The 24,528-nt window shown below is 45.3% G+C and overlaps 1 protein-coding gene across 2 annotated transcripts in view; it reads right to left on the reverse strand.

Moving 5' to 3' along the window:
• FRAS1 (Fraser extracellular matrix complex subunit 1) overlaps positions 1-24,222 on the reverse strand; it is an 868,026-nt gene extending 843,804 nt beyond the window's left edge. Inside the window, exons 1-2 of one of the 2 annotated variants that reach the window (XM_029600388.1) lie at positions 23,171-24,220; positions 8,524-8,555 (exon numbers count right to left, since the gene is read on the reverse strand). In XM_029600388.1, the coding sequence (XP_029456248.1) occupies positions 8,524-8,555; positions 23,171-23,246 (108 nt within the window). In that variant the 5' untranslated portion in view covers positions 23,247-24,220. Of the gene's footprint in view, positions 1-8,523; positions 8,556-23,170 lie in introns of both variants that reach the window. The other variant, XM_029600395.1, reaches the window with a different exon arrangement.
• Positions 24,223-24,528: the final 306 nt, after the last annotated feature.

Genomic DNA, 24,528 nt, shown 5'->3' on the forward strand with positions numbered 1-24,528 from the left:
ATTTCATCCTTCTGATTGAGGGTTTTACTATATCTGTATATGCATATTGTCAGTCTTCAGAATCAGATCTCTTAAAGGTGATGAAAGCCACAGAATGGTTTAAAATGAGGCAGTCTCAGACCGGTTGTTAGCCCAGAACACTGCCGTGCCTTCAAGGATCCGGGTTGCTCCTTGAAAGGCCCAGTGTTTAGGAAACTAGATGGCTGAGGGCTGCAGGGTGGAGCAAGTCTCCCAAGGTGATATATCTGGAGCATGGCAGGTAGACAGAGTGGCAGCTATAGCTACCAATTAGACCCTGCTTGCACCTGTGTTTTGCTTAGCACAACCACAGACTTATTTATTTATTTTTCTATACCGATTTTCAATTCGAAATATCTCACCGGTTTACATATAACAGGATGTCAAAGGGCGCGCCTTATGGTGACATGATACAGTATAACAAATTAACCGAGTAAATATAAAGAAAAACTTGCTTAACATAATAACTTTGCTAACAGTAAATAAGTTCTGAGTTTAAACTTGCTATGTACAGAGGCAGAGTGGGGGTGGGGAGGAGCAGGCAGTGCCAGGGAAGGGGGGACAGGGAGCCAGGAGTTAGTTTTCTGTAGGGAATGCTTTTCTAAAGAGCCAGGTTTTGAGACTCTTTCTGAAGGAAGGTGTAGAGGGGTCAGTTCTGAGAGGAGCCAGGAGGTTGTTCCAGATGTGGGGGCCTGCTATTGATGCAGCGCGTGCTCTTGTGGAGACTCGATGAACTTCCTTAATGGGAAACAAACGAATCAGATGAAAATGTTGCTTCCATTCATTTTGGAGGTCCACAAATGAATCAAAAATTGTCTCATTCATTGCATTTTATCCATTTGTTTCAAACAAATGCACATCCCTACTGGCTTATTCAAGGAACTATCTGTAAAAACATGTGCCTGGCTGGGTATTATGCTTTCAGACAGAGAACCTGCTCTATATTCATTCAAGTTTAAGGATGTCAAACTGTCTGCTATTCGTAAGTGGCCTATTCTGTAAGCAGCTCCATATTTATGGACTGACTTTCCACAATATCTATGTCACTTAGAATATCTATTGATGTTTAGGCACCAGCTGAAATCATGGCCATTTGCTCCATCACTACGAATGTTCGCAGTCCCTATCCCTGAGTTTTTATTTATCAGTCTAATAGCCTTTGGGTTTTCTTGTAATTTCTTGCTTTCTTTTTTGGCTAGCTCATGGAGGCAGGGGTTAACCCAGTTGGGCTCGAGCCTGTTCATTGCAATTGGTCCAGTTCCACCAGTGTGTCTATTAAAGTGTCTCCGTTTGTTTTACTGCTATTACTCTGATCAAGCTGTACTTCTGTTATCTCGGTTTAATATCTTGTAACCTGCTTTGAGCATTCATACAGAAAGACACAAAAGAAAATGAAGGAATTAAATGAAATGAAATCTAACGATTTTATGCCAACAAATTTTCTATTCTTCCTTTGTGTTAAAAAATTGCTATTTTGATGACTTCTGCAGCTCCAAAGCTTAAGGCCCTGCACAGATCAGGCCCAGCAGCTTTTCCATCTACATGCAGCTCAGACACTGCTATTAAACAAGCAAATAATTCAATGTACTGCACTTTAAGGGATGCGGCATAATCCTATTTTCCCCTCCCCCTCAAATGTCACTCTTATCTGCCCATGTACCTGAGGTCACTGGAGGGGGTCTACATACTAACAGGCATTAAAATCAGAAGTGCCGATGGTCAACAGCCCTAATAAACCAATGCTAAATGTACTCAATTAATGAGATACAGAAACCGAGAAAAAGACTGTGGCCAGTGTAATGCAGCAGTGCCCGGCAATAGATCTGACTGTCTGCATTAACCAAGCCAGAGGCACCTGCACATTATACAACAGGCACATGAAATGTATTTCAATACACATTAATAGGTGTGTTACCCATAACAAGCATTAGTGCATTCACCCCCCATGGGAATGGGACTGGGCAACACTGGCACCCTGCAGAAGAGAGGATGACAGTCCTTCATGCTGCATATCACATGTTTTTCAAAAACATATTTTTGGTGTACGATGAGACAATAGATACCCACCTGGAAGATAAAATGAGGCAGCCTTGTACACAGACTCGAAGACTACGCAGTGCTGACGACAGCTGCAAAAAGAGCTGGAAATGTTGAACTTCTCCGCAGTCCAATGAATATGCAACCTGTGCTGCTACCATCACTTTCTCACGCTTTCCTTGCTGCGTTTATTTTCATTTTGCCATCCGGACATGTCTTCGATTCAATGCCAGCAGCTGATCTGAAGCCGTTGGCACCACAGCCATAAAGTATCAGCACAAACCACCACAAGCAAAACAATCAAACCTCCACCGGGCACTGAAGAGGAAGCGCCACTGACCTGGCATTCTCCACAGCTAATCACAACAAGCTTTCAATTGCTCTCTCTGGGCTTAGGCTTACAATTCAATTAAACCAAGGAAAAAAACCAGTTGTTCCAAGGTTTTTAAAAAAAGCATACATGGTTCTTTAATGACTAGGATCCCCTCACTTGACATGTTTTGCTTTAAAGTCTTTTTTGCCAGTTTCTGTTGGCCTCCAATACAATCGGGAACCTGCCCCCACCAAGGCAGATTCCTGATTGCACTGGAGACACAAAGAAGGGCCTAGAACAACTACAGTGGACCCTTGAGTAACAACCGGCTTGACATACGAACAACTTGGGTTACAACCAAAATTTTAGTTTTGAGTTACAACCAAAGTCTTGAGTTACAACCTGAATGCTGGCCAAGGCCATGTGAATCCACTCGTGCGTGCGGTTGCTTCTAATTGGGCATTTTTTCCTGTCAATCGCGTTTTTTTGGGCTTGGTAGGTGGGACTTCTGCTCTGCTGTTGCAGTGATTGGCTGCTGCTGCTGCCGATGAGGCTTGTCCATCTCAGGCGCACCCAGAGCTGCAAATGTTCACAGGAGCACCTAGACAGACCCGGCACGGCATTGCAGCAAGCAACAGCATCACTAGTGACCAAGGAAGCTTCTGCGCAGCAGCAGAGAGTGTAGCACTCAGCCGGCTACAGCAAGGTATCAGGAGGGGAGGAACAAGTATGCTGGGAGGGGGAAATGAGTGTTTGGGGGCCAGAGATGTGCTCTGAGGGGGTGGGGAGGGGAAAATCATCCCCTTCCTCCAAGCCAAAGATGTTAACTTGAATGGTGACTACAGTATGAAATTGTTGTTTCCGGTAGGCTAGGCACATTTTATAACGTTTTGGTGAGTACACTAGGAAAATTATAGGTGTTTCTGGTAATTACGCACATTATACAACCCTTTTTTTTATTATGAAAATGTTAGGTAAGGGGTGCTTTGGGAGGTTCGGAACGCATTATGGGTATTTCCATTATTTCTTATGGAAAAAATAGTCTTGACTTACAACCAACTTGAGTTACAGCCGGCCCTCTGGAACAAATTGAGTTCGTAAGTCAAGGGTCCACTGTATAAGGAATCACAGTGTTGCCCAGGACTACCACCTGCGACAGTGGCGTAACCACAGGTGGGACTGAGTGGGCCATAGCCCACCCATTCAGAACTGCCCGACACCAAATAAGGCATGAATAATGGCCACCACCGACTCATTCATCGAAGTAGATGAAGAAGGAGAGAGCCACCGAAGCAAGGCCGCCACGGGACCCCATCCCCATAGCGGCAAAGAAGCCGTCCAGCTGAAGCAGGGCCACCACAGAAGCCCATCTCCATGGCGGCAAAGAAGGCCCACCAGAGTAAAGCCGCAGCGGAAGACGGGGTTTGGTGGTGAGCTCCAGTGTGTGCATGTGAGAATAGGAGCCTTAATGTAGGTGTTTGTGCGTGAGAATGGAAGCCTGGGTATTTATATGAGGATGGGAGCCTGGGTATGTGGTAAAACATGTGAGAGTGAAAGCTTGTGTAAGGGACACTATGAGAGAAAGGAAGGATAGAAGATATAAGAGAGAAGAAACAAAGAGAAGAGTGACGCTGGAGATAGAATTAGGAAAAGACTGACAAGGGGAAAATGGAAAAAAAGAGACCAGAACCAACTGATTAGAAAAATGAAAAGATCAGACAACAAAGGTAAAAATAAATAAATTATTTTGAGATTTTAGCAACTGGAATATTCCATCTTTGGGTCTGTGCGTTTCTTATAATTTTATATTTTGCTCTTTAGCTTTCCACTGTTCAGAGTCTGGTTTCTCAGGCTTTCTTTGCATGTTTCTGAATTGTAGTCCCTTATTTCTGTATTAGGTAAGGGTCAGTCTGTGTTCTGCCCTGTGTGCGACAGAGGTGCAGTATTGCTGCTAGCGTGGAAATTCTCTGTAAAGATTTGTAGCAGTCTGGCTTGTTCTGTTATCCCAGTAGGTAGTGTATTAATGTTTTAAGGCCTGGTGTAATATTTGCATTGCTTCTTTTTCATAAGGTTGCTGTTATTTGAGTCCTGAGAATCATTTCTGTTACAAGGTATGGCAAGGTTCTAGGCGCCTTTTAATTTTATTTTAATTTTATTTTTTGCAGGGGTTGTGTTACTTCACAAAATGTTTAGCAGTGGAGGGAGTAACTCCAGCATTTGAATATAGCTTTATTTCATATTGGGTTGTAATGTGAACTGTCGTAGTTTTGCTTTGCACCCATTCTAATGATTATTTCTATTTTACTGTAGTTAAGGTGATCTCTGCCTTTCTGGAAAGAGGATTCGAGAAAGAATACATTGAAATTTGTTTTATAACGTGACTGATTGGATCTCATATTTATGTAGTCTTTGCTTTTTACCTGATATTCTTGTTTATTTAATTGCAATCAATATAAAATAAATTAATACATATTAATAAGGCATTTTTAATGCTGGTAAGTGCTTGAAATAATAGAGTTTAAATATTCTAAAAAGTTTCACTCATGATGCTAAGGGCTGCTGCAGACTACTTAGGAACCCACTGTAAGATGCACGCTAAGGCATTATTTATCAATAAGACTACGACTTGTTGGGTTCAAACCTGTATGCTTACTGACCACCCTTGTTAACCTTGGGCCCACCAAAAAACTCAGTACTGGCAATGCCACTGATCTGCAGCCACCATTTTTAATCCACCTTTCTCTTGATAATCGAGCTCAGCCTGATACCTTTCACAGCCTTCTCTGACTGAGAGCTGTGAACTGCGCAAGCATGTTCTTAGCCAGCCAGAAGGTGCCACCAACTCGCAACATCTGGGACTCCCTTCTCCTGAACCTCCTCTTCTCCCCCTCCCCACTGAGGGCTGTGCTTCCACAGCATCCCTGGCATCCCCTCCCCGCCTCCTGCCTGAGCAGCAGGAACTCCATTGATCCTCCCATACCTACGGCGCTGCCCAGAGCAGTCACTGAGCCATCAGGCCAGGCCCACTCAGGATGCTAACAGCTATGAAATTCTGCTGCCAAATTAGACGCAAAAAATGCTGATCACAGCAGGGAAAAAATTAGAACCAGGTGCGATTAGCAGACAAGATCTTTGTCCAGAATTGCCCAAAACTTTGTTTGGCCCTACATGAAATGATGCTATAAACATGCAAATACCATAATCTAATCAAGCTTTTTAAGGAGAGCTTTCCAAATAAACCCCAGCGATTCCAGGCAGCCCAACCCCTCCCATGACAAAGGGACAGTGCAACCTGCACACCCACCCAAGCAGGAGTCGGAGAGTGTCCTTTCCGTGGGTCACCAAGCCATGGATTGTGCTTCTCGGCAGGGAAGAGCAGTGGTATATTTACCAGGAAGCAAACAGATGCCTTGAGGAAAACAATTCCTTAAAGTTTCTGCTTTTTGTCTTCCCAAACCACCGGAAATGGATGCAGATTTCTAAGTGTTTAGTAATAACGTGTCACCGCTCCTAAAATAAAACTATTAACAAATCCCCAATCAACAGTATTAATGAATTGTTTCTTTCCGGTTCAGACTGTAGGAGATGGCAATATTTCATTTCCCTTCCTTTTCCGCTGGCATCAAAGCAGAGGGTCTGATTCATGAGCTGAGAATGAGAACCTGTAAATTATTAACAACCTGCCACTTGACCCCCATCCACCGGGGAGACACAAGTGTGATCACCATTGCCAAAGCCAGAGGATTAAGCCTGCTTGGTCACAAAAAGAGAGAACAGCAAAGGATCTATATTGTCTGCCCATAGCAGCAAACAATACAATGCAGAAGAAAGCGTTGTATTTAAAATAGGGGCAGAGGTCCACTAAATAATACAGCCCTGACTATTCTGAAACTCATCATTGGTCACAGGGCCATTTACAGTACGCCTGGGCTTGTTCTTTTTTTATGTTCAGGTTCTGATAATCACAGATAAAATATTTCCAGATAATATTATCAATCAGGCCAATGCAACATCGCGTGCAGAAAACGGGCGCTCATGATTAAGCGCCCGATCTCCTAACTCGCACCGATCAACCTCTCCGGGGCGCCTGATTTAATATTTAAATCGCCTGCCATGGTAAAAAGGAGGCGATAGTTTCCCCTATGTGCCCCTAACCGCCTCATCGGCAGCGAGCACCCAGGAGAAGTGGCTGTCAGCGGGTTAGGGAAAGGGACGCTCATTAATTGAGCATCCCTTTTCCTAACCCTACATGTTCTCCTCCTTTTTTGATCCTCCGACTTATTATCGCCACAATATTAAGTTGGAGGAAGTACAGAAAAGCAGTACTTTTTGGGCTGCTCAAAAAGTAACACCTGCTCTAGGGCAGGTGTTAATTCCGGAGAGTAAAAATGTGAGCGTCAGGCGTACTTTTCTTTTTTGCATCGGAGGAGAATAGCTAATAGACTCATCAACATGAATTTACATGTGATGAGCGCTATTAGCTTCGCAGGGGGGGGGGGGGGTTGGATGCATGTTTTGGATTTGCTACTCCCTTTATAGCATAAGGTGTTATGGACGCACATCCAAAACGCATGTCCAACCTCGGATTAACCAGTGCATTTGGCTGAGCGCACTATATTGCACCAGCCTGAATATGTAAATGATGAAAGACTGTGGCCTTTAAACCTAGTCACTATTGAAAAGACAGAAGTCTTGGGCCAAGTTTCAAAAATTTAGGCCTCTAAATTTGCCCTTTTAAAAATTTACTAGGCCTGAGTCCCTACATTTAGGTTCACAGTTTCACTGGGCTCCTAAATTTAGCATCCTAAAACGTATGTGAGTACAGTGACAGAGTTATAATGAGGAAAGAAAGTCAGACACCTAAATCTAGGCAAATCAATAACAGCCATAAATGTAGGCCTCTAAGATTTAGGACCATAAATTTATGTGAATTTTCAGCTAAAAATAGGCACGTAACTTGTTCCTAAATTTATGAGCTCTTAATGTGTTAAAATCAGTATTTAGCATCTCTGAGAAATTAGTCCATTAGGGTTACCGCACACACCACACTCTTAAAGAAGCACTGCCAGAGCAGAGAACATGTAGGGCCAATTTCAGACTCCTAGCAACCTGCGTGAACCCCTGGTATTTGAACATTTTTCCTACATCAAAACATTCTGGGGCAAATTTCACCTCTCATGGTTGTCGAATGTATCCTCACAGAGGAGATATAGATGCAGAGGTAGACAAAAAGAAAAAAAAAAAAAAACCACCAAACAGATGTACTGGCCAATTTTAAAATTTACAGCACAGAAGCCTTGTGAAATTAACCTCAGTCTCTCTGCATATCAGAACATTTTTATCTCATCTAAAAAATATTCTTCTAAAGACACTGATTCTTGTGAACCCACCAAGACAAACCACAAAAGGTCAAATTCACTTGATTCAAAAACCAAAAGTGTGCAGATCTATCTCATGAATATTCAGTGATTCAGGAGGAGAAGAGTTGGTAAATATTGCTCTATGAGAAACCTGCTGGAGCAGAGGAGTAGCCTAGTTATTAGCACAGGGAGCTGAGAACCAGAAAAGACAGGGTTCAAATCTCACTGATGTGTGTTCTGACCTTGTGCAATTCACTTCACCCTCCACTGCCCCAAGTACAAGCCTGAGGAGTTATTTACTAAAGCTTATCTCATTTTGTGTCTATGAGAAAAATGCTTATTAAATACAGCCCTTAAGACTGTAAGCCCCCTGGAGCAGGGATCTATCAGATGTACCTGACTGAATTTGTAACTCACCTTGGAAAGCTGAGCAATTAAATCTGTATCCAAAATACAGTAACTGAACCTACTGCAAAGGAAGACTCGGATCAACCATAAGGAACCGGTGCTGCCCAGGACTGTTCAACAAATCTAGGGCCTGCTTGCAGCTATCGTTTTGCCAGCTTGCATAAAATGCCAACTGCCTTCCACGATGAGAGGTGATGGAACGCAGAGTGTGTACGTTTCTCACTGCCGCACGCAACAGGCCTGTCCTGCAAACAATGGCAGGAAACAGAGGGCACATTTTCACGAGGCTGTCAACCCAACTGCATGCCACGGACACCCAGAGCAATTAAAACCACTGACGACAGCAGAGCAGGCAAGCTCCAAAAGAATAGAGGAAGAGCGACCTACCGCAAACGCAGAGCCCAGATAGACACAGGCACCTGTTGGGAGAAAGCAAAACAAGAACAGGAGTTAGTGCAAGGACAGGGCACCAGCCACATCATTGCAAATGCAGCACGTCAACCTTTCCCTTCAGGCCATGATATGGAGGAAAAACAGCTCTGCTGAAATCTCCTTTGGGATCCTCCCTGGACTTTCGCTACAATATCCGAGAAGGATAAGTCGCAGGGAGCAGCATCAGTTTCGCTATTAACCCTTAGGGTTCAGTAAGCCTTGGGAATCAGCCTTCTGGGGACACATTTGGGACACCGGGTCAGGGAGGCTGCTTTAGCCAATCTACATTCACGAATGGTGACATGGGACAACAGAGCTGATGCCCAACCCTGGCGGTGGCATGGAGGGCAATGTTTTCGTATCAGGGATTATTTTTGCATGCTCAGAAAATGGGGCTGGTTCCCAAGGCAAACAAATGAAACTAGTGCCCCTCCCACTGCAGAGAAAACTCCCTGAATATTCCCATTCGGATCCTGAAAACCAGACCGATCTGTAACAACTAAGGAACAGAGATGGCCAAACCCATGCCTGCTAACAATGTTGAGGTCCATATTCAAAAACATTTAACCGGCTAACTCAAATGTTAGCTGGCTAAATGAATATTTGGGACATAGCCGGCTAAATTATAGCCGCCTAATAAGTTAGCTGGCTAGAATTTATCCAGATAAGTTAAGGGCATAACTGGGAGGAGTTGAGTTATCCGGCTAACTCCAATATTCAGAGTTAGCCGGATCACTTAACTGGCCAAGTCTGGTCAGGCCAAAGACCTGTCCTAAAGTTATCCAGCTACAGTTAGTCGGCTACCTGAATTTAGCTGGCTATCTTAAAATCATGCGGCTCCACGACTGAATATGCCTCCAAAGTTAGCTGGATAAGGTTGCTATCTGGACTGTGACTGAACAGAGACCTCGTCATTTTTTTATGCATATCCTACAGGGGGTCCGTGGGAAGTGCGGCTGCTCAGAAAAAAAAAGAGTGAAATCTGCACTAAAACAGCCATCTGTGTGAGGAGGGGAGAAAAGTGAGAGAATCCCCTACACATCAAGAGCTCAGTCCACGCTGCTAAGAAGAAGCACTGAGGGGCACTGCTACAAAAAGCCTAGGCAGGGGTGTCATTAGCCCTGGGCACAGGGACCTGTGCCCCAAGTCTCCTTCAGTGGCTGTTGGGCTACAATGAAAAGGAGAGGCCTGGTGGTGCCACCACAGCGGCCAAAGAAATGGACTGACATGCCACCGCGGACCCCCATCCTACAGTGGCCGAAGAAGTCGTCTAGCAGGTCAACGTAGACCCCCCATCCCGTGGCGGCTAACGAAGAGGCCCAGCAAGCCACTGCGGATCCCATCCCACAGTTGTGAAAGAAGAAGAGGTCAGAAGAGAACAGGAGGCTCAGAGTGAGAACCCCAATTTTCATCTAGACCCCTAAGTTTTCTGGGAAAACCACTATATCATTTTCAAGATTTATACGTATTTAGCTATCCTGGAAATTTGGTTGCAGTAGGTTGAATGGTTTAGGAGATAGCATGTACACAGTAAAATAAGTGATTTCCCAATTTCTGGCTAGATCCCTAGGTTTTCTGGAAAAATATGACTCTGGTTTCTAGCTTTTGTATACTTATCATGAAAATCCATTTGCTTTAGTTGAACAGTTCCTGAGATAATGTGCACACAAAGTGAAAACAAGCAATTTTCTTAGAAAACAATCTGCCAAAAAGATTTTTAAATAATGAAGGTATCAGGGGACCACAAAGGGCTCCTTACTCTATACCGAGTCACTGCTTGAATGGAATACTGGAAAAGGAAAACTCAACCCAGGTGACCGCCGACAATAAAATACAAGGCCCAGCTCAGTAATTCATAAGTCATGCTGTGCACTACCAAGTGCAAATTCTGGGTTTGTGCCTCACCCTCACTCCTGCTCCAGGGCACTGAGGGTGGCAGCACTACACTGGCAATGTCAAGCATGCACTGTGGGGAAGGTGAGCAGAGAGGTCATTTGGAGTGAGGACCTCAGCTTTCACCCCTTGCAACTAGGCTTTCACAGAAGGTGTGGGACACAGACAGGCATAACTTTGGTCCACACAAAGAAAACAAAAGGAAACAAAAAGTGGAAAAAGTAGAACTTGGAAGACGACAAACTAAAACATGTACAGTTTTAAAGGCTTCATATCACTATTACTTGGGTCTGAATTACGAAACCATTCTTTTGTTATTTTGCAGTAGGATATATTCAAATGCTACTGGTTATGCATGAAAGAAAACTGCATGGGATTTTGTGTAGGTTTCTTTATTCCAGTTCATCTAGCATCAATTATTAAAAGTCTCGTTCAGCTGCTTACACCATGCCTTCTGAATATCTCTTCACAGGACGGCGTGCCACCAGTGAGTTGTCCCAGGGACTGAGCAGGTCCAACAGGAATCATTTCAACTCAACAGAAAGCTAAGGGTGAGAAAATATAAAAACATGGCAAAGGTGGCAGCTCGGGTACTGATTCTTCCACTAGGCACCCTAGGGCAGACCATCAAGCAGAAGTGCCACCTACTGGAAACATGACAGGGAAGTTAACTAGTAATACCCCAAGGGCTTAATGAAAACGCTACTCACAATAAATTGTACCGTTTTTCAAAAAGACCATATGATAAGTAGTAACATGTAATAACCCTGTGCTCCTTTTCTATTTTACTTTTAAATTATTGCATAAGTTATTCTAGCTTCTCCCCTGGCATTCTCCTGAGACTCTGTGGGCAGCCACACTCAGAGCACTGTCACACATGGCCTCCTACACATTGGATCTAATTGGTCCAGGCTGGCTGTGATGTCACAACCATCACCTTCACCATGCACCTATCAGATATCAATGCTTGGGATGTCACTTACTGCAACTGCTTCCCTGAGGTTATGAAGAATTACACTGCACTGTTTAAGTAATTTAAGTAATTGCAACTCAAAATAAAAACTCAGTGTGCATGTTATTAAGTGTCATATGGCCTTTGAGGCATGGCTGATACAGCTTTCTTTAACAAAAGAGAAAAAAAAAATAAGCACCATACAGAAAGCGTGTTCAGGAAATCTGAAAGCATTTCCACTGTAACCTAATAAGGCGAGCAGCTGTAAAGCACAAACAAGAGTAAGGGGAGGGCTACCCACCAGTGCTGAACACCTTGTAACATCCAAGGTAAAAAAAAAAAGACAAAAAAATTGAAAAAACTACCTTTGAAGCTGAGACGAGAATGCCATGGGGAAAGCCATGATTGAGAGACCCACCCCCTCCCCCAACATCATCACAAACGGAACTGGACCGTTGAAAGGCACCAAGTCAACAGGCGCTAATGAAGAGGAGGGCTACCCACCAGTGCTGAACACCTTGCAAATTCCAAGATAAAAAAAAAAAAAAAGAGACAAAAAAACTGAAAAAAACTACCTTTGAAGATGAGAGGAGAATGCTGTGAGGAAAGCCATGATTGAGAGACCCGCCCCCTCCCCCAACATCATCACAATCGGAGCTGGACCATTGAAAGGCACCAAGCCAGCAGGCACTGTGCGCCGAAGGGGCGCAACAAAGGGGCACTCCCCTTTGTGCACCCATTCGTGCAACCCTTACTGTTAATCTTTCCCATGTTTTTATTTCCCTTGTTAACAATTTCCATGTTTATTATTGTTCAATGTATTGACAAAGGAAACGCATGATTTCCTGCATTTTTTGTTGGAATGTAAACCGATGTGATATATAAAATCGAACACCGGTATATAAAAATAAATAAATAATAAATAAAGGGGCTGAAAAATGTATGCAGTCAGAAGCTGCAGCCAAAACATGGATCCACTGTTACAATCTCAGCCATCAAGGGGATCTGACAAGGCTGTGATCAAGAAATATGTACAAATTTGTTAAATCTCCTAGACTTAGTGTTTGGGTACTTGCCAGGTTCCTATGGCCTGGATTGGCCACTGTTGGAGACAGGATGCTGGGCTTGATGGACTCTTGGTCTGACCCAGCATGGCATGTTCTTATGGTTTTCAAAAGATAGAAAGACAAAGAAGCAGGGGACTACTTTCCAAATTGTATCTATTCCTTCACACCAAAGCTTCTGAAAGGAAATATTTGTAAGAGTATAAATGGGAATCAGACCTATAGGTGCCAATACCTGAGGAACACTAGTCCACAATTTGGAAAAATATGTAGTACTACTCATGCAGACAACCAATATCAAATTCATTACCAGCAAAGCCGCATAAAATCTGGCCTGAAACTCCCTAAAGCCTGTTGGAGAGGGTGCGCTTTTAAAGGCACATTCAAAAATATTTGGTGGAACATCTGCGAAATCCAGAGAGCTACAGATCATTACAGAAAGAAAGCTACCACTGGATTACCCCTTATTAATGCTGAGATGTGGGTATAAACCAAATAATATTGTTCTTCAGAAGGAAATCTAGAAGTGTTCCCCAACCAGTGTGCCATGGCACATGGGCGCACCTTCAGACCTGACCAGGTGTTCCACGGAGAAATCACCACCGCCTGATTCTCAGATCCAGGCCAGCACCTGGGCTCTGCTCTCAGCACCTCACAGCAACAAGAGACGCCAGCAGTGGCTCTTCAATATCTAAGAGCTCCATTTGGAGAATATGTGCAACCATGCCTGTCCCTTCTTCCTAGCTATAGCATGAGCCCCAGAGTGTGGCAATTAACGGGCAGCATGCAGAGGGTAGGCACTTGGACCCCATTTTGTGCAGCACACACAACACCTCCTGAGCTTCCTCCTCTGGGTGCTTGCAGACTCTCTGTTATCCCCAGGCTGAGTGAAACTGGTGCAGCAAGGACTGGATGGACTCACTCTGAGTGTTGGAAGCGGAGGAGCTCTGACAACCACATGTGGCAGTCAAGGTAACAAACAGAGCCAGCAGCCGGCACCATTCCGACTTCTCCCTCCTCCTGCACTTGTACACACAGGAAATGGTGCTGCTCCACTGTGACAAATTCATGTGGGTCTTTTCGTCTGGTTTAAAATTTGGAAGAGAGACTGGTAGGGCCTTCAGGTCATTTGAGATCTCTCCATGTCTGCACTGCCTGCCCCTTGGAGGCTGGTGTGCTTCACAGCATTTTTGTTCATGTTGGGCTTGAAAAAGTTGGAAGACGGTTGGAGAGGTCTACCTGCTTCTGGCAGCTAGGTTAATGATAGCTTCTAAATAGAAATGCATTAACCCCCCCTAATATGACTAATTGGTAGTCCAAGGTTTGGCGTATACTGGAAATGGAGCATCTCTCTTCCCTGGTCAGCAAACTCAAGTTTCTTTCAATCAGACATGGGCTCTATTTATGGATTATGATGATAAAAACAGCAGACTTGGGTGACTCATGCTTCTCTATCTGCTGTCTGTTTTTGGGGGTTTTTTTCCTGTTCTCTTGGGAGATCGATCGGACCTAGTGTCCGGTCGGCCAAGGTAATATGGGTCCAGGCACGCTCGGGGAGCAAGCCCGGGTTTGTGGCGGTTGGTGGGGGGGGGGGGGGGGGGGTAGACAGGGGGGGTGGAGGGAGCACTGTGAGAAGGAGGAGTTGTTAGGCTCTGGGCTGAAAGGCTCGGGATTGGGCAGTTTCAGGGAGCTGCTGACCTCATACTGACTGGCCATGATAGGCCAGTCAGTATGAGGTCAGCAGAGGTAGAAGGGGTTCACGGGCTGCGCGGCACCGGCTCAGCCACACTTTGGCATCTCGGCAGCCGGCTGGTCGCTTCCCTCCCACCCACCCTTCTTCTTTTGTGGTTGTTGTAATGGGGGATCATTTGTCGTAGCGGGTGTGGGGGGGGGGGGGGGGATGAGGCGGATGGCCTGAGCCGCTACAGCTCATGTTTGTTATCTGTTAAGATTGACGCCTGCTACAATTTTGTTTTTTTGTTGACAACTGGGGGCAGTTCTCGGGTACGGGCTCCTTGCTGGTAGGCGGCGGGGGGGTCCACTTGACTGGCTCCTTGCTGGGAGGTGGCGGAGGTCTGAACTCGGTGTAAGGGCTGGAATGACGAGCCGCGTGGCTGGTGCCGTCTTGCTGGGGGAGCAGCGGATGGTTTTGGGATTTTGTTGAATGGAAATTGTGAATGTTATTTGCGGGGCTCGGGCCTCCCTGGTGTTTATTAAAGCTGTGGCCCTGTTAAACCCAAACTGTTGTCTGTTTTATTATTGGAAATGTAAAAAGGCGGATGTGAGCGAGTGATGACCTGGCTGCCCATATTAATGCTCTTGCTGTCTGGTGGTTTTGTCCTCTCTCTGTTATAACTGTCTAACTGCACGAGGATGTTTTTTTTTGCTTTGGCTAAAGTTATATAATTGTACAATACTGATGTTGGCAATATATCAGCAACGGAAACAAAATTTGAAAGGAAGGCGTACAGGGCTGAACAGGGTGTCCTGAACGCTTCAGCCAACCTGCAGTCTTGCACACAGGCAAGGGACTCTACAGGGAATCGCACCCATCTGCCACCACTAAAACCAGTTCTTCACTACTGAAAGAAGTCGCCTCCTAGCGCATTAAAAATGGCTTCAAAACATAACAAAATAAGTGTGGCTCTTGGGGATTGCTTCACATAAGCCCTCCAAAAGCTTTAAAAAAAAGAAAATAAATAAATAAGATACTGCACTCAGAACTAAAGGAGCTTATTTTCTGGGATGCCTATATCCACACATACATCCAAGGTCCAGAGACATGCATGGATATGACAAAAAAACGTTGAGGTCACTATTCACTTTCGGAGTTAGCTGGACAAAAGCCCAAGCTTTTAATATTACTCCCCACCGAGCGGATACATTCTGTGTGCACCAAGTTGTGTGAAGATAATTCAACTGCTTAAAAAGAGACGGCACTGGGGGGTGGGGCCTTCCAGGACGGGGTAAGCTTTAGCCAGTGGGCGCAGATATTCAGCCTTGTCTGGTTAAAATAATGTGCATTAAAAAAATGCCTGTCCTGAAGTTGTCCAAGGAAAGTTATTCATGCAACGTTATCTGGGTATATTCAGCAGCAAACTTAAGCGTGCAAGTCCCACCGAATAGCCTATACAGTTACGCGCATAGCCTTTACCCAGATAAATTACCTGCTCACCGGCTCTCTAAATATCGACCTCAGTATTAGCAACCCTCAAGAATGCCCACTGACGGCCCTTTCATAGTTTTGAACAGTGCCAGGCAGGAGGGCAAAGAGAATAAAACTCATCCAATCACTGCAGCCAGCACAAAGATATAGAGAGAGGTGTATAAAATGTAAAATTATGCCTTAACGTTCTCATAAGGTGCCTATCTGGAAAAGAAGAACTATATAAATAGCTTCTGCTGGAAAGGATGGGACTCTAGAGGTATGCAATATGCTTTATCTACATCAGCTTTTTCATCAGAATATTCTGAAATAGTTTATGGAACTATAAATGGAATTTGGTCTGCAGAGAAGTGACTCCTGGACATATCTAAAGATTAGCAAATGTTTTTGAAAGAAGAAATTTCAAGAAAGATTTCTGTAATAAGACCAAGGGGATAAACATGCCTCTCAGTCTGAAAAAGAGATGGAACGAGAGACTGCCATCAGATAGAAGAGGAAACATGAGGGAAGATTAGAACCACTCAAAAACACTTTGTGAAAAAGTCTGACACTAGCCACTGACAGCCGATAAATTCTTCCACAGAAGTCCAGTCCAAATCTATACATTGCCATGCACAGTAACCTGAATTAAAATTCCCAGCTCCGGTCTTCTGCACCGAGTCAGCCAGGGCTGGAAACATTGCGGAGGTAGCATTCACAGCCCCTGGGAGAAGAGAGGAGAGAATCACAGTCACCACACAACACCTGAGGCCAGATTCAGGGCTCAAGATAGCAGGATGAATGGCCATATGGCCACCACTGCAATGACTGAACTAGGAGACAATACAAAGCAGAGGGCAAATTCCTTGCTAGCTGTGAATGAAGGCTCCTGGTGCCAGATTCTGGCCCTCCATTCCTGCTGAGCTGGGAGTACAGAGAAAATAGGAGAAAACTGCCAGGTCAAAACTAAAATTCACAGAAATTATTTCTGGCTGTGTCGGGCAGACCATAATCAGAGGGCTCATATGTTCACACAATATGCCAGTGCCAAGCAATACCAAGATTTTGGCAGAAAGCTTTAGATTTTGCTGAATGGGGAACGGGCTTCCAAATGCTCCGAAATCCTGGCTGGGCTCCTGTTCAGATAGGAGCAGTCCCGGATGCTGAGGAGGTAAATGGAGTAGAACGGCCTCAGTATTAGCAATGCAGAGTATGTGAAGGAACGGGAAAATAATTCGGAAGAATATGCATAACAGGTTGACACAGCAACATGTGAAAACATGATCACAAAAATTAAAATTAGATCTGTCTGATTTGGGGGAAATGTTCTGTAAGTTAAAGGCGGCTGAATTCTGAAGGCGCTGTTTGAAATGCGGTAAGCACATGGGCTATGTAGGCTGAAATGCTGCGTCCCAATACGTGAGCCTCTCCCAGGGAAGAAGGGTTGTATAACAGAAGTTGGTTGTGTATGATAATTGATTCTAAGACTGGTGGTTTACCGCCAATAAAACTTTTGATTATTTAAAAAAAAAAAAAAATACCATTGACAAATTTGGAACATAAAGGCGCTATTCTTCATATACATGATCCCAGCTAGCCCCACCTCACCACATGCCCCTTTGTGGATTAGCATCCTGCAAGCAGCGTTGGGGCACCATGCTCCTTAAAATAGACTTGCTGGCAGCGTTCCTGTGAGCGTGATGAGGCAACCCCCATGTCCTCCTCTTCCAGAGAGCAGAGGAGCTGGCCTAGAGAAATCAAACCCAGATCCTCTTTCGCTCGCCACTCCATCCCTTGAAATTGCATTCTCAGCTTTTACAATGGAGGGTATTTCTTTCACAAACAAACAACAGGGTTAACCCTCAGAATTTCCTGTGTGGGGTGGCCCAGGTGGACAGAATTAAGGTATCTTCATCATCGGCCCAGAGAAGGCCAAGAGCGGCTGGTGAAGGAGCGCAGTAAGAGAGACTACAGGGGAAGAGGGGAGATTGAGAGAGACTGCTAGAGATTAAGGGAAATGGAAAGCAACTACTGAGGACAGAGTTATGGGGAGGAGAGAGACAAAGAAATTGCTGGGAAGAAGGCAGGGGGAGGCTGAAAGAGAGAGGGTGACTGCTGGAGGGGGACAGAGAGAAAGAAACAGAGAGCTTCCAGCTGGGCCCGCTCTCTGATACCATTTCACATGTATGCTGATGAGGCCTGGTGTAAGATTTTGTTTGTGAAGTAAATTCCAGTCAATCATTCACAAATCTGGCTCCTAGATATTTGTGCTGGCTCCTATGTCAAACAAAATTTGTCAGAGACAGCCTTACGTGAATGCCACAGCAAAACCTGCAACATATGTATAAAACCCCAGCGCTGGCACTCCAGGACTTAGAGCCTTTTTTGGGACCAGATATTTTGGCACTTGGAACAGCCACCCAGACACCGAAATGCCTTTTAGAAATATTTAAATGCTCATTCAACATCCAAAAATAATGACTTCTGAGTGCCCAGGGGCTCTAAGCACATTGGCTGGTGCCTCGAGAGCTGTTCCCCTGGGAATTTTCCTTCTCTAGTCACTGCTGAAATTAAGCAGAAAAGCTGAATGTTCTTATGTTTTATGTAATTCTGCAAGGAAGTCAAATCCTCTTCAGGAGAGCAAAGTGTACTTTCAGAGGAAGGCAAGGGAACTGCCAGCCTATTTATAAACAAAGTATACCTATCTCCTCAGCTTGACCCTGTGTACAATACATAAAACATCTCTGCTAGATGAAAATGAAGACCTCTGTTGATGTGCACCTGAAACCTTAATGGCCTTCGGTTTCATTTCAGTATCACATGCACCTTTCCAAGGGCTGCACACGCACTGGCAAATCTGCGTGCACGGCTACTGTACCCCCTTCCCCAGAGCCCCAGGGCCAGGATACAGCGCCAGGTTTACAGGCTGAGAAGCACAACCCGCCCTATTTCTGTGTGATATTTAACCTGTAACTGCTTTTCAGGAGGCGGCTGGGTTTGAAGTAGGGGGAGCCTTTTTTTGGAAGGGAAAAAGGCAGAATCCAGAATCTCATGGCACCTGTTAACCTGCTGCCTGCTCTTCTCCCCCCTCCCCGGTTAAAAAGAGCAAAAAAAGAATGAGTGGGAGAAAATATCAGGTTCTGAAGGCAAACTGAGCAAAAAGGCTGAAGGTTCACCTTCAACTGGCAACAAAGCACCACAATGTAACCTGCCCTTTTGTGTCAAAAAAAGGTGTTTTCAAAGGTTTTCCAGAAAGTTGCTGTTTTCTCTCTGGTTTCTATGTAAAGAAATAATTACAATGTTCTGCCAAGTTCTGAATAAAACTGATGAACTAGAAATGCAGTTGGCAGATGAAAAGATTTAGGGACCAAAAGAGGCAAAAATAAATTCTAAATCAGAAAATCAATGATGTTACCGGTGAAATAAGAAAATGTCACCGATATCATAATAAAGGCAATTTCCTCATATCCAAAAAAAACCAAAACATTTTAGAAAAGAGATCATTTCAAAGATTTTTGTCAAAAACATTTTTAAGATGAGAAAACCTCAGAAATTAAATAAGGAACAAACAGGCCGATTCAGTAAAAACGCGGGAGAGCGGACAAACGCCCACTCTCCCGGCGCGCGCACCGGCCACTCACCGGTGCACGCGATACAGTATGCAAATGAGGTGGTGCGGTAGAATCGGGCAAAAGGAAGTGCTAGGGACACTAGCGCATCCATAGCGCCTCCTTTTAGCCCGGAGCGGCGGCTGGGTTATGACAGCCGATGCTCAATTTTGCCAGCGTCGGTTCTCAAGCCCGCTGACAGCCACGGGTTCGGAAACCAGGAAAATTGAGCGTCCAGTTTTCGGCCCTACAGCCATGGGCCGAATTCAAAATTTTTTTTTTTAAACGTTTTTTTTTACTCTTCGGGACCTCAGACTTAATATCGCCATGATATTAAGTCCGAGGGTGCACAGAAAAGCTGTTTTTACTGCTTTTCTGTGAACTTTCCCGGTGCCGGAAGAAATCAGCGCCTACCTTTGGGTCGGCGCTAATTTCTGAAAGTAAAATGTGCGGCTTGGCTGCACATTTTACTTTCTGTATCCCGCGCACATACCTAATAGGGCCATCAACATGCATTTGCATGTTGAGGGCGCTGTTAGGTGCCGCGGGTTGGACACGCGTTTTCCTCCCCTTACTGAATAAGGGGTAAGGGAAAACGCGCATCCAAGAGCAGGTAAGGGAAAACGCGTGTCCAAGAGCAGGCTAACAATGCGCTCCATTGGAGCGCACTGTACTGTATCGGCCTGTTAGATGGATACATCTTCTAGGGTCTACACAACTCTTTGGCTTCAATAATACATTTTGTAATTAGCAGGCTTCGTTTCAATTTTAGCACTTTTTTTTACTTCCAGACAGTCTGGAAAAGCTGGACTTTTATTTTTATTTTTCATCAGTTGGATCTCTTTGGTGCGTGCAGCTTTTGAACTCATTTTCTTTATTTATAATACTCTGTGAAAAAACAGCATGAGTGAGGACATCCCCTGTGATTGGATAGTTTTCTTGATGTGAGATTAAGATTTTTTTCATAGAACCCAAGAAAATCAATGTTTTTTCCAGCAGTTACTATACTTTATTTCAAATTTGACCCATTTTTAAATTCAGCCAATCAAATATAGTTGGAAACCATTTCATTTATGATAGGCTGTTTTGGGGGGTTTTTTGTGCACTTTTTGAAAATATTTGTTCCTGTATTCATGAACTGTTTAAAAGATCAATCAGACAGGCCGATTCAGTAAAGTCCGAGGGAGAGCGGGTGAACGCCCACTCATCGGAGCGCATGATTCAGTATTTAAATTAGGCCCGGCGGTAAAAACGGGCAAAAGGAGGCGCTAGGGACACTAGCGCATCCCTAGCACCTCCTTTTTGACAGGAGTGGCGGCTGTCAGCGGGTTTGACAGCCGACGCTCAATTTTGCCGGCTTCGGTTCTCGAGCCCGCCGACAGCCACGGGCTCGGAATACGGACGTCGGCAAAATTGAGTGTCCGGTTTTCGACCCGACAGCCGCCGGCCGACTTCTAATTTTTTTTTTTTTTTTAACTTTTTTTTACTCTTCAGGACCTCCAACTTAAAATCGCCATGATATTAAGTCGGAGGTGCACAGAAAAGCAGTTTTTACTGCTTTTCTGTGCACTTTCCCGGTGCCAGAAGAAATTAGCGCCTACCTTTGGGTAGGCGCTAATTTCTGAAAGTAAAATGTGCGGCTTGGCTGCACATTTTACTTTCTGAATCGCGAGCGAATACCTAATAGGGCCATCAACATGCATTTGGGGTAAGGGAAAACGCACGTCCAAGGACAGGTTAACAGTGCGCTCCGTCAGAGCGCACTGTACTGTATCGGCCTGAGAGTGAGGTGGCCATTCTGTGACTGGTTGCTTTTTTGGCATGAAATTCAGATTCTCTCTGTAGTACCTGGAAAGTATATGTTTTTCCAAGCCATTAGCGGGATTTTGGCCACAGTGAAACTTTTGAATGTTTGTATCAAAATAGTTCTCTTTCTCCGATGCAGCTATATCAGTGAAACTTGGTTCACTTTGGATCTTCTGTTCTCAATTCATTCTGGTAGTGGGACGCTGCTACTGTATGTGAAAAACAGTGCTGGGCAAGACCTTCTGGTTCCATGACAGCACACTACTTTAGATCAGGGATCTCCAAACTATGGCCCTTGGGCTAGAGTGAGAGTACATTGTACAAATCTAATCTTTGTGTTCCTTTCCTCATTCCAAATCACATCAAATCTTCACTTATGTGTACTGTGCTGCTCATACCTCTGCCTATAAAACTGGCCCCCAAACCCTAGACCACCACCAAAACCTCACTGGAGTTACTAGTTGACCCACCTACAGTGGTATAAATAGATGGCAAATATGTATGCCACATCTCTCTCTCTCTCTTGTCCACTCCACTCTCCCTTTCCTCTCCTCCCTCTCCCCAAAACGGAATTTGTGATAAATATCGCAAATCCTGTTACAGGCATATCGCATAGCATAACGCCAGGAAAAAAGGTGTAGTTATTTCCGACATTAAAGCATGCTAAACACCCTCATTTTCATAAACTCCTCCCCTTTGACTAAATTTTCAGAATTTGCACACGCAGCTCACAATGCAAAAAATAACGCCCGCATTAAGGCCCTAACACATTTTGATAAATGACCCTGCCCTTAAGACCTTCTCCTTAACTTAACCGGATAAGTAGGGCAGCCTAGAAACGCCCATGAGATATCCTGCTATTCTACTTAGCCGGCTAAGTCCCTAAGGTGAGAAGAATCTGGCAATCCCCAGACCTGTAAGGCTTCAAGTCGGGACAACCAAACAACAATAGCTCAGAATTAAAGCTGATAATAATAAGGAAAAAACTGCAAAGCAGTTTGTATGAGTGGTTTGTTTTTTTCTTTTCTTCATTTTGGATTTTGGATTAGAGCCAGGAATTTAAATGAGAAAACATTATTTTGGTTTCTGGGTTTTATTTAGATGTAATTATCCTGAAAATTTGGTTGCAGTAGGTTGAACGTTTCAGGAGTTAATGCGGGCATAGCCACCCAGCCAAATACAACTGCGGAAGAAATGTTTGTTTGTTTGTTTGTAAGGAAAATAAAGTGCTAAAAGCGAACTAAAATTAAAGCTAATTTAAAAAAAATATGGGACTAAAGTAACCCTGCTCCAATACGGTTAGCTTGGCAAAACCGAGCGGCTTCTGGTAATGAGGAAAGTGGGGGTTTTCGGAGCTCCACGCGTACGGCAGAGAGCACAACAGGTGGCTCCACAGCAGCCGCCACCCCGGGGCGCAGATCCGGGGATCTCAGACCCACACGGCTCCTTTGATTACCCGTTTCTGCAACAAGAGAACTTTGTTGCGGTTCAGCGACCGGGAATGTCAACAAGGAAGGGGGGTGAAGGGGAGGAGAGAAGCCAGGGAAGTTTCTCCTATGGGTAAAGTAGGCAAAACACACACAAAAAAAAAGAAAGAAAATAAATCTAAACATCAGAGACTGCAAGTGAGAATTAATCAGCAATGCAAAATCGTGCCGCGCTTTCTTTCTTGCGACCCCTCCTTACGGACGGAGCCGGTCCAGTCTTGCTCCCCTCTCAAGAGACTCCAGGCAAAGCCCTACCCCTCCCCCCCCCCCCCAAAAAAAAAATAAAACCAAACATTACGCTAACATAAAATAAATTCGTCGATGAGAATAGACAACTGGGTCTACTAGGGGGGGGGGGGGAATTAACCAATCTGGAATAATAAGAAAAAAAAAGCATCCTTTCTCCTGATTCATTAATGCAAAATATATTGCAGCAAAAGGGGTTTTGCCAGAGGACAGTTCCGAAATAAAGAGACTGGTGCAATCAGACCCGCGTGTGTCTAGAAGTAATTGTTGCAATGAGAGGAGAAAAGCTGCGAAACATGGAGAAATATATACTTTTTCCCCCCAGCTCAAAAAAAAAAAAAGAATCCAAAACATTTGGTGATTTTATAAGAACATCAATGATGTAACAATCATTTACTAACCTTCTGACTGCTTAGGCAAGGCTGCAAATCCGACGCACACGGCAGCCACACTAAACGCCAGTTTCAGATAATCCATAGCCGCGGGGATGTCAAAAAAAAAAAAAAATTGTAAGGCCAACAACAGTAACTAGAAGAAGGATTCTTCTCCGGGGAGGGCTCAGAAAACACCGATCGCTGCAAAAAGCATCCTTCAGACCTCACAGTGCGAACAAAAAGTCCGGAGGAGATGCAGTCAGTTAATCTCTGCTCTAGAAGTAGTTGAGGCTAGAAGTATTTAATGCTTTTTTTTTTCTCTTTCTTCGAGTCACTTAGTATTCATAAGTTCACAAGTCGGATGTGAATTGAACAAAACTTCAGCAGCAAATTATTCCACCGAATGCATGCAGCCAGAGCCCTTTTGTAGGACGTTAAACAAACAGTGAAAGAAAAAGCGCCTACGAAACGTGGGGAGCAGGTTGAGGGGGGACCCCCGGCGGCTCCTCCCGGCTTCTGGCGCAGCGAAGCTCTCGGCTGCTTCCGATCCTCCGGGCGGCCGGCGAAGTTCCCCTCGCCCCGTCCCTGGGAGCGATCAAGCAGCAACCGCCACCACGCGGATCAAGTGCAAGAAAAGTAAAGCCGAGATGGGGCTCGCACCTTTCCTCTTCCCTCCTGCGGAGGAAACGCGGCTGCGGCAACGCTTGCAGACGCCCCCCGTGGCTCCTCCTCGGGACCGACTCCCCCCACCTCCCACCCCAAAATACAACTCCGTGCCTGAGGGACTGCCGGCCAGGGATGGGAGGAGAGGACAGGACCCGGGGAGTCGTTCTGGTGGCGGCGCTCTCGTCGTCTCTGCTCCTCGGTGCAAGAAAAAAAAACCAATCTCAGCGCCACCCAAAGCCCGCAGCGATGGCTCCGTCCCTGCCGGTGAGCGCGGGACGGGGGAGGAGGAGGAGGAGGAGGGGCCGGAGTGAATGTTCCCACAGGCACGTGCTGGACGGGAGCCTCCCACCTGCAGCGAGGGGAGCAGGGGACAAGCCTGGGCGGCAGCCTGAGGGGGGCTGGGGCTAGTGGCGGAGCCGGGGGGAGAGAGTCAGCTTTCCCCCCCCCTCTCCCTCCCTCGCCAGGGTGGGCACGGCCCCGGGGAGCTCGGGCACGGGCTGCGGGTCACGTGGGCAGCAACCTGATCCTCCCTCCCTCCCTCTGCTGGAGCGCTGCCTCGGGGCTTTGCTCTTCCCACCGTCCGGGAGGGGAAGCGTGGGCTTAGCAGCACCTGCGCTGGGGGCTTTCCTTCCCCGCTCTCCTTGTTTCTCCAAAGTTGAAGCGGACGCTTTCTGAACCTCCTGCTCCTGTGGGCTGTTGGTTCGGGCTTCTGCTGAGGC

The sequence above is a fragment of the Rhinatrema bivittatum genome, chromosome 1 (assembly GCF_901001135.1).
Source record: "Rhinatrema bivittatum chromosome 1, aRhiBiv1.1, whole genome shotgun sequence".
Taxonomy (NCBI): Eukaryota; Metazoa; Chordata; class Amphibia; order Gymnophiona; family Rhinatrematidae; genus Rhinatrema; species Rhinatrema bivittatum.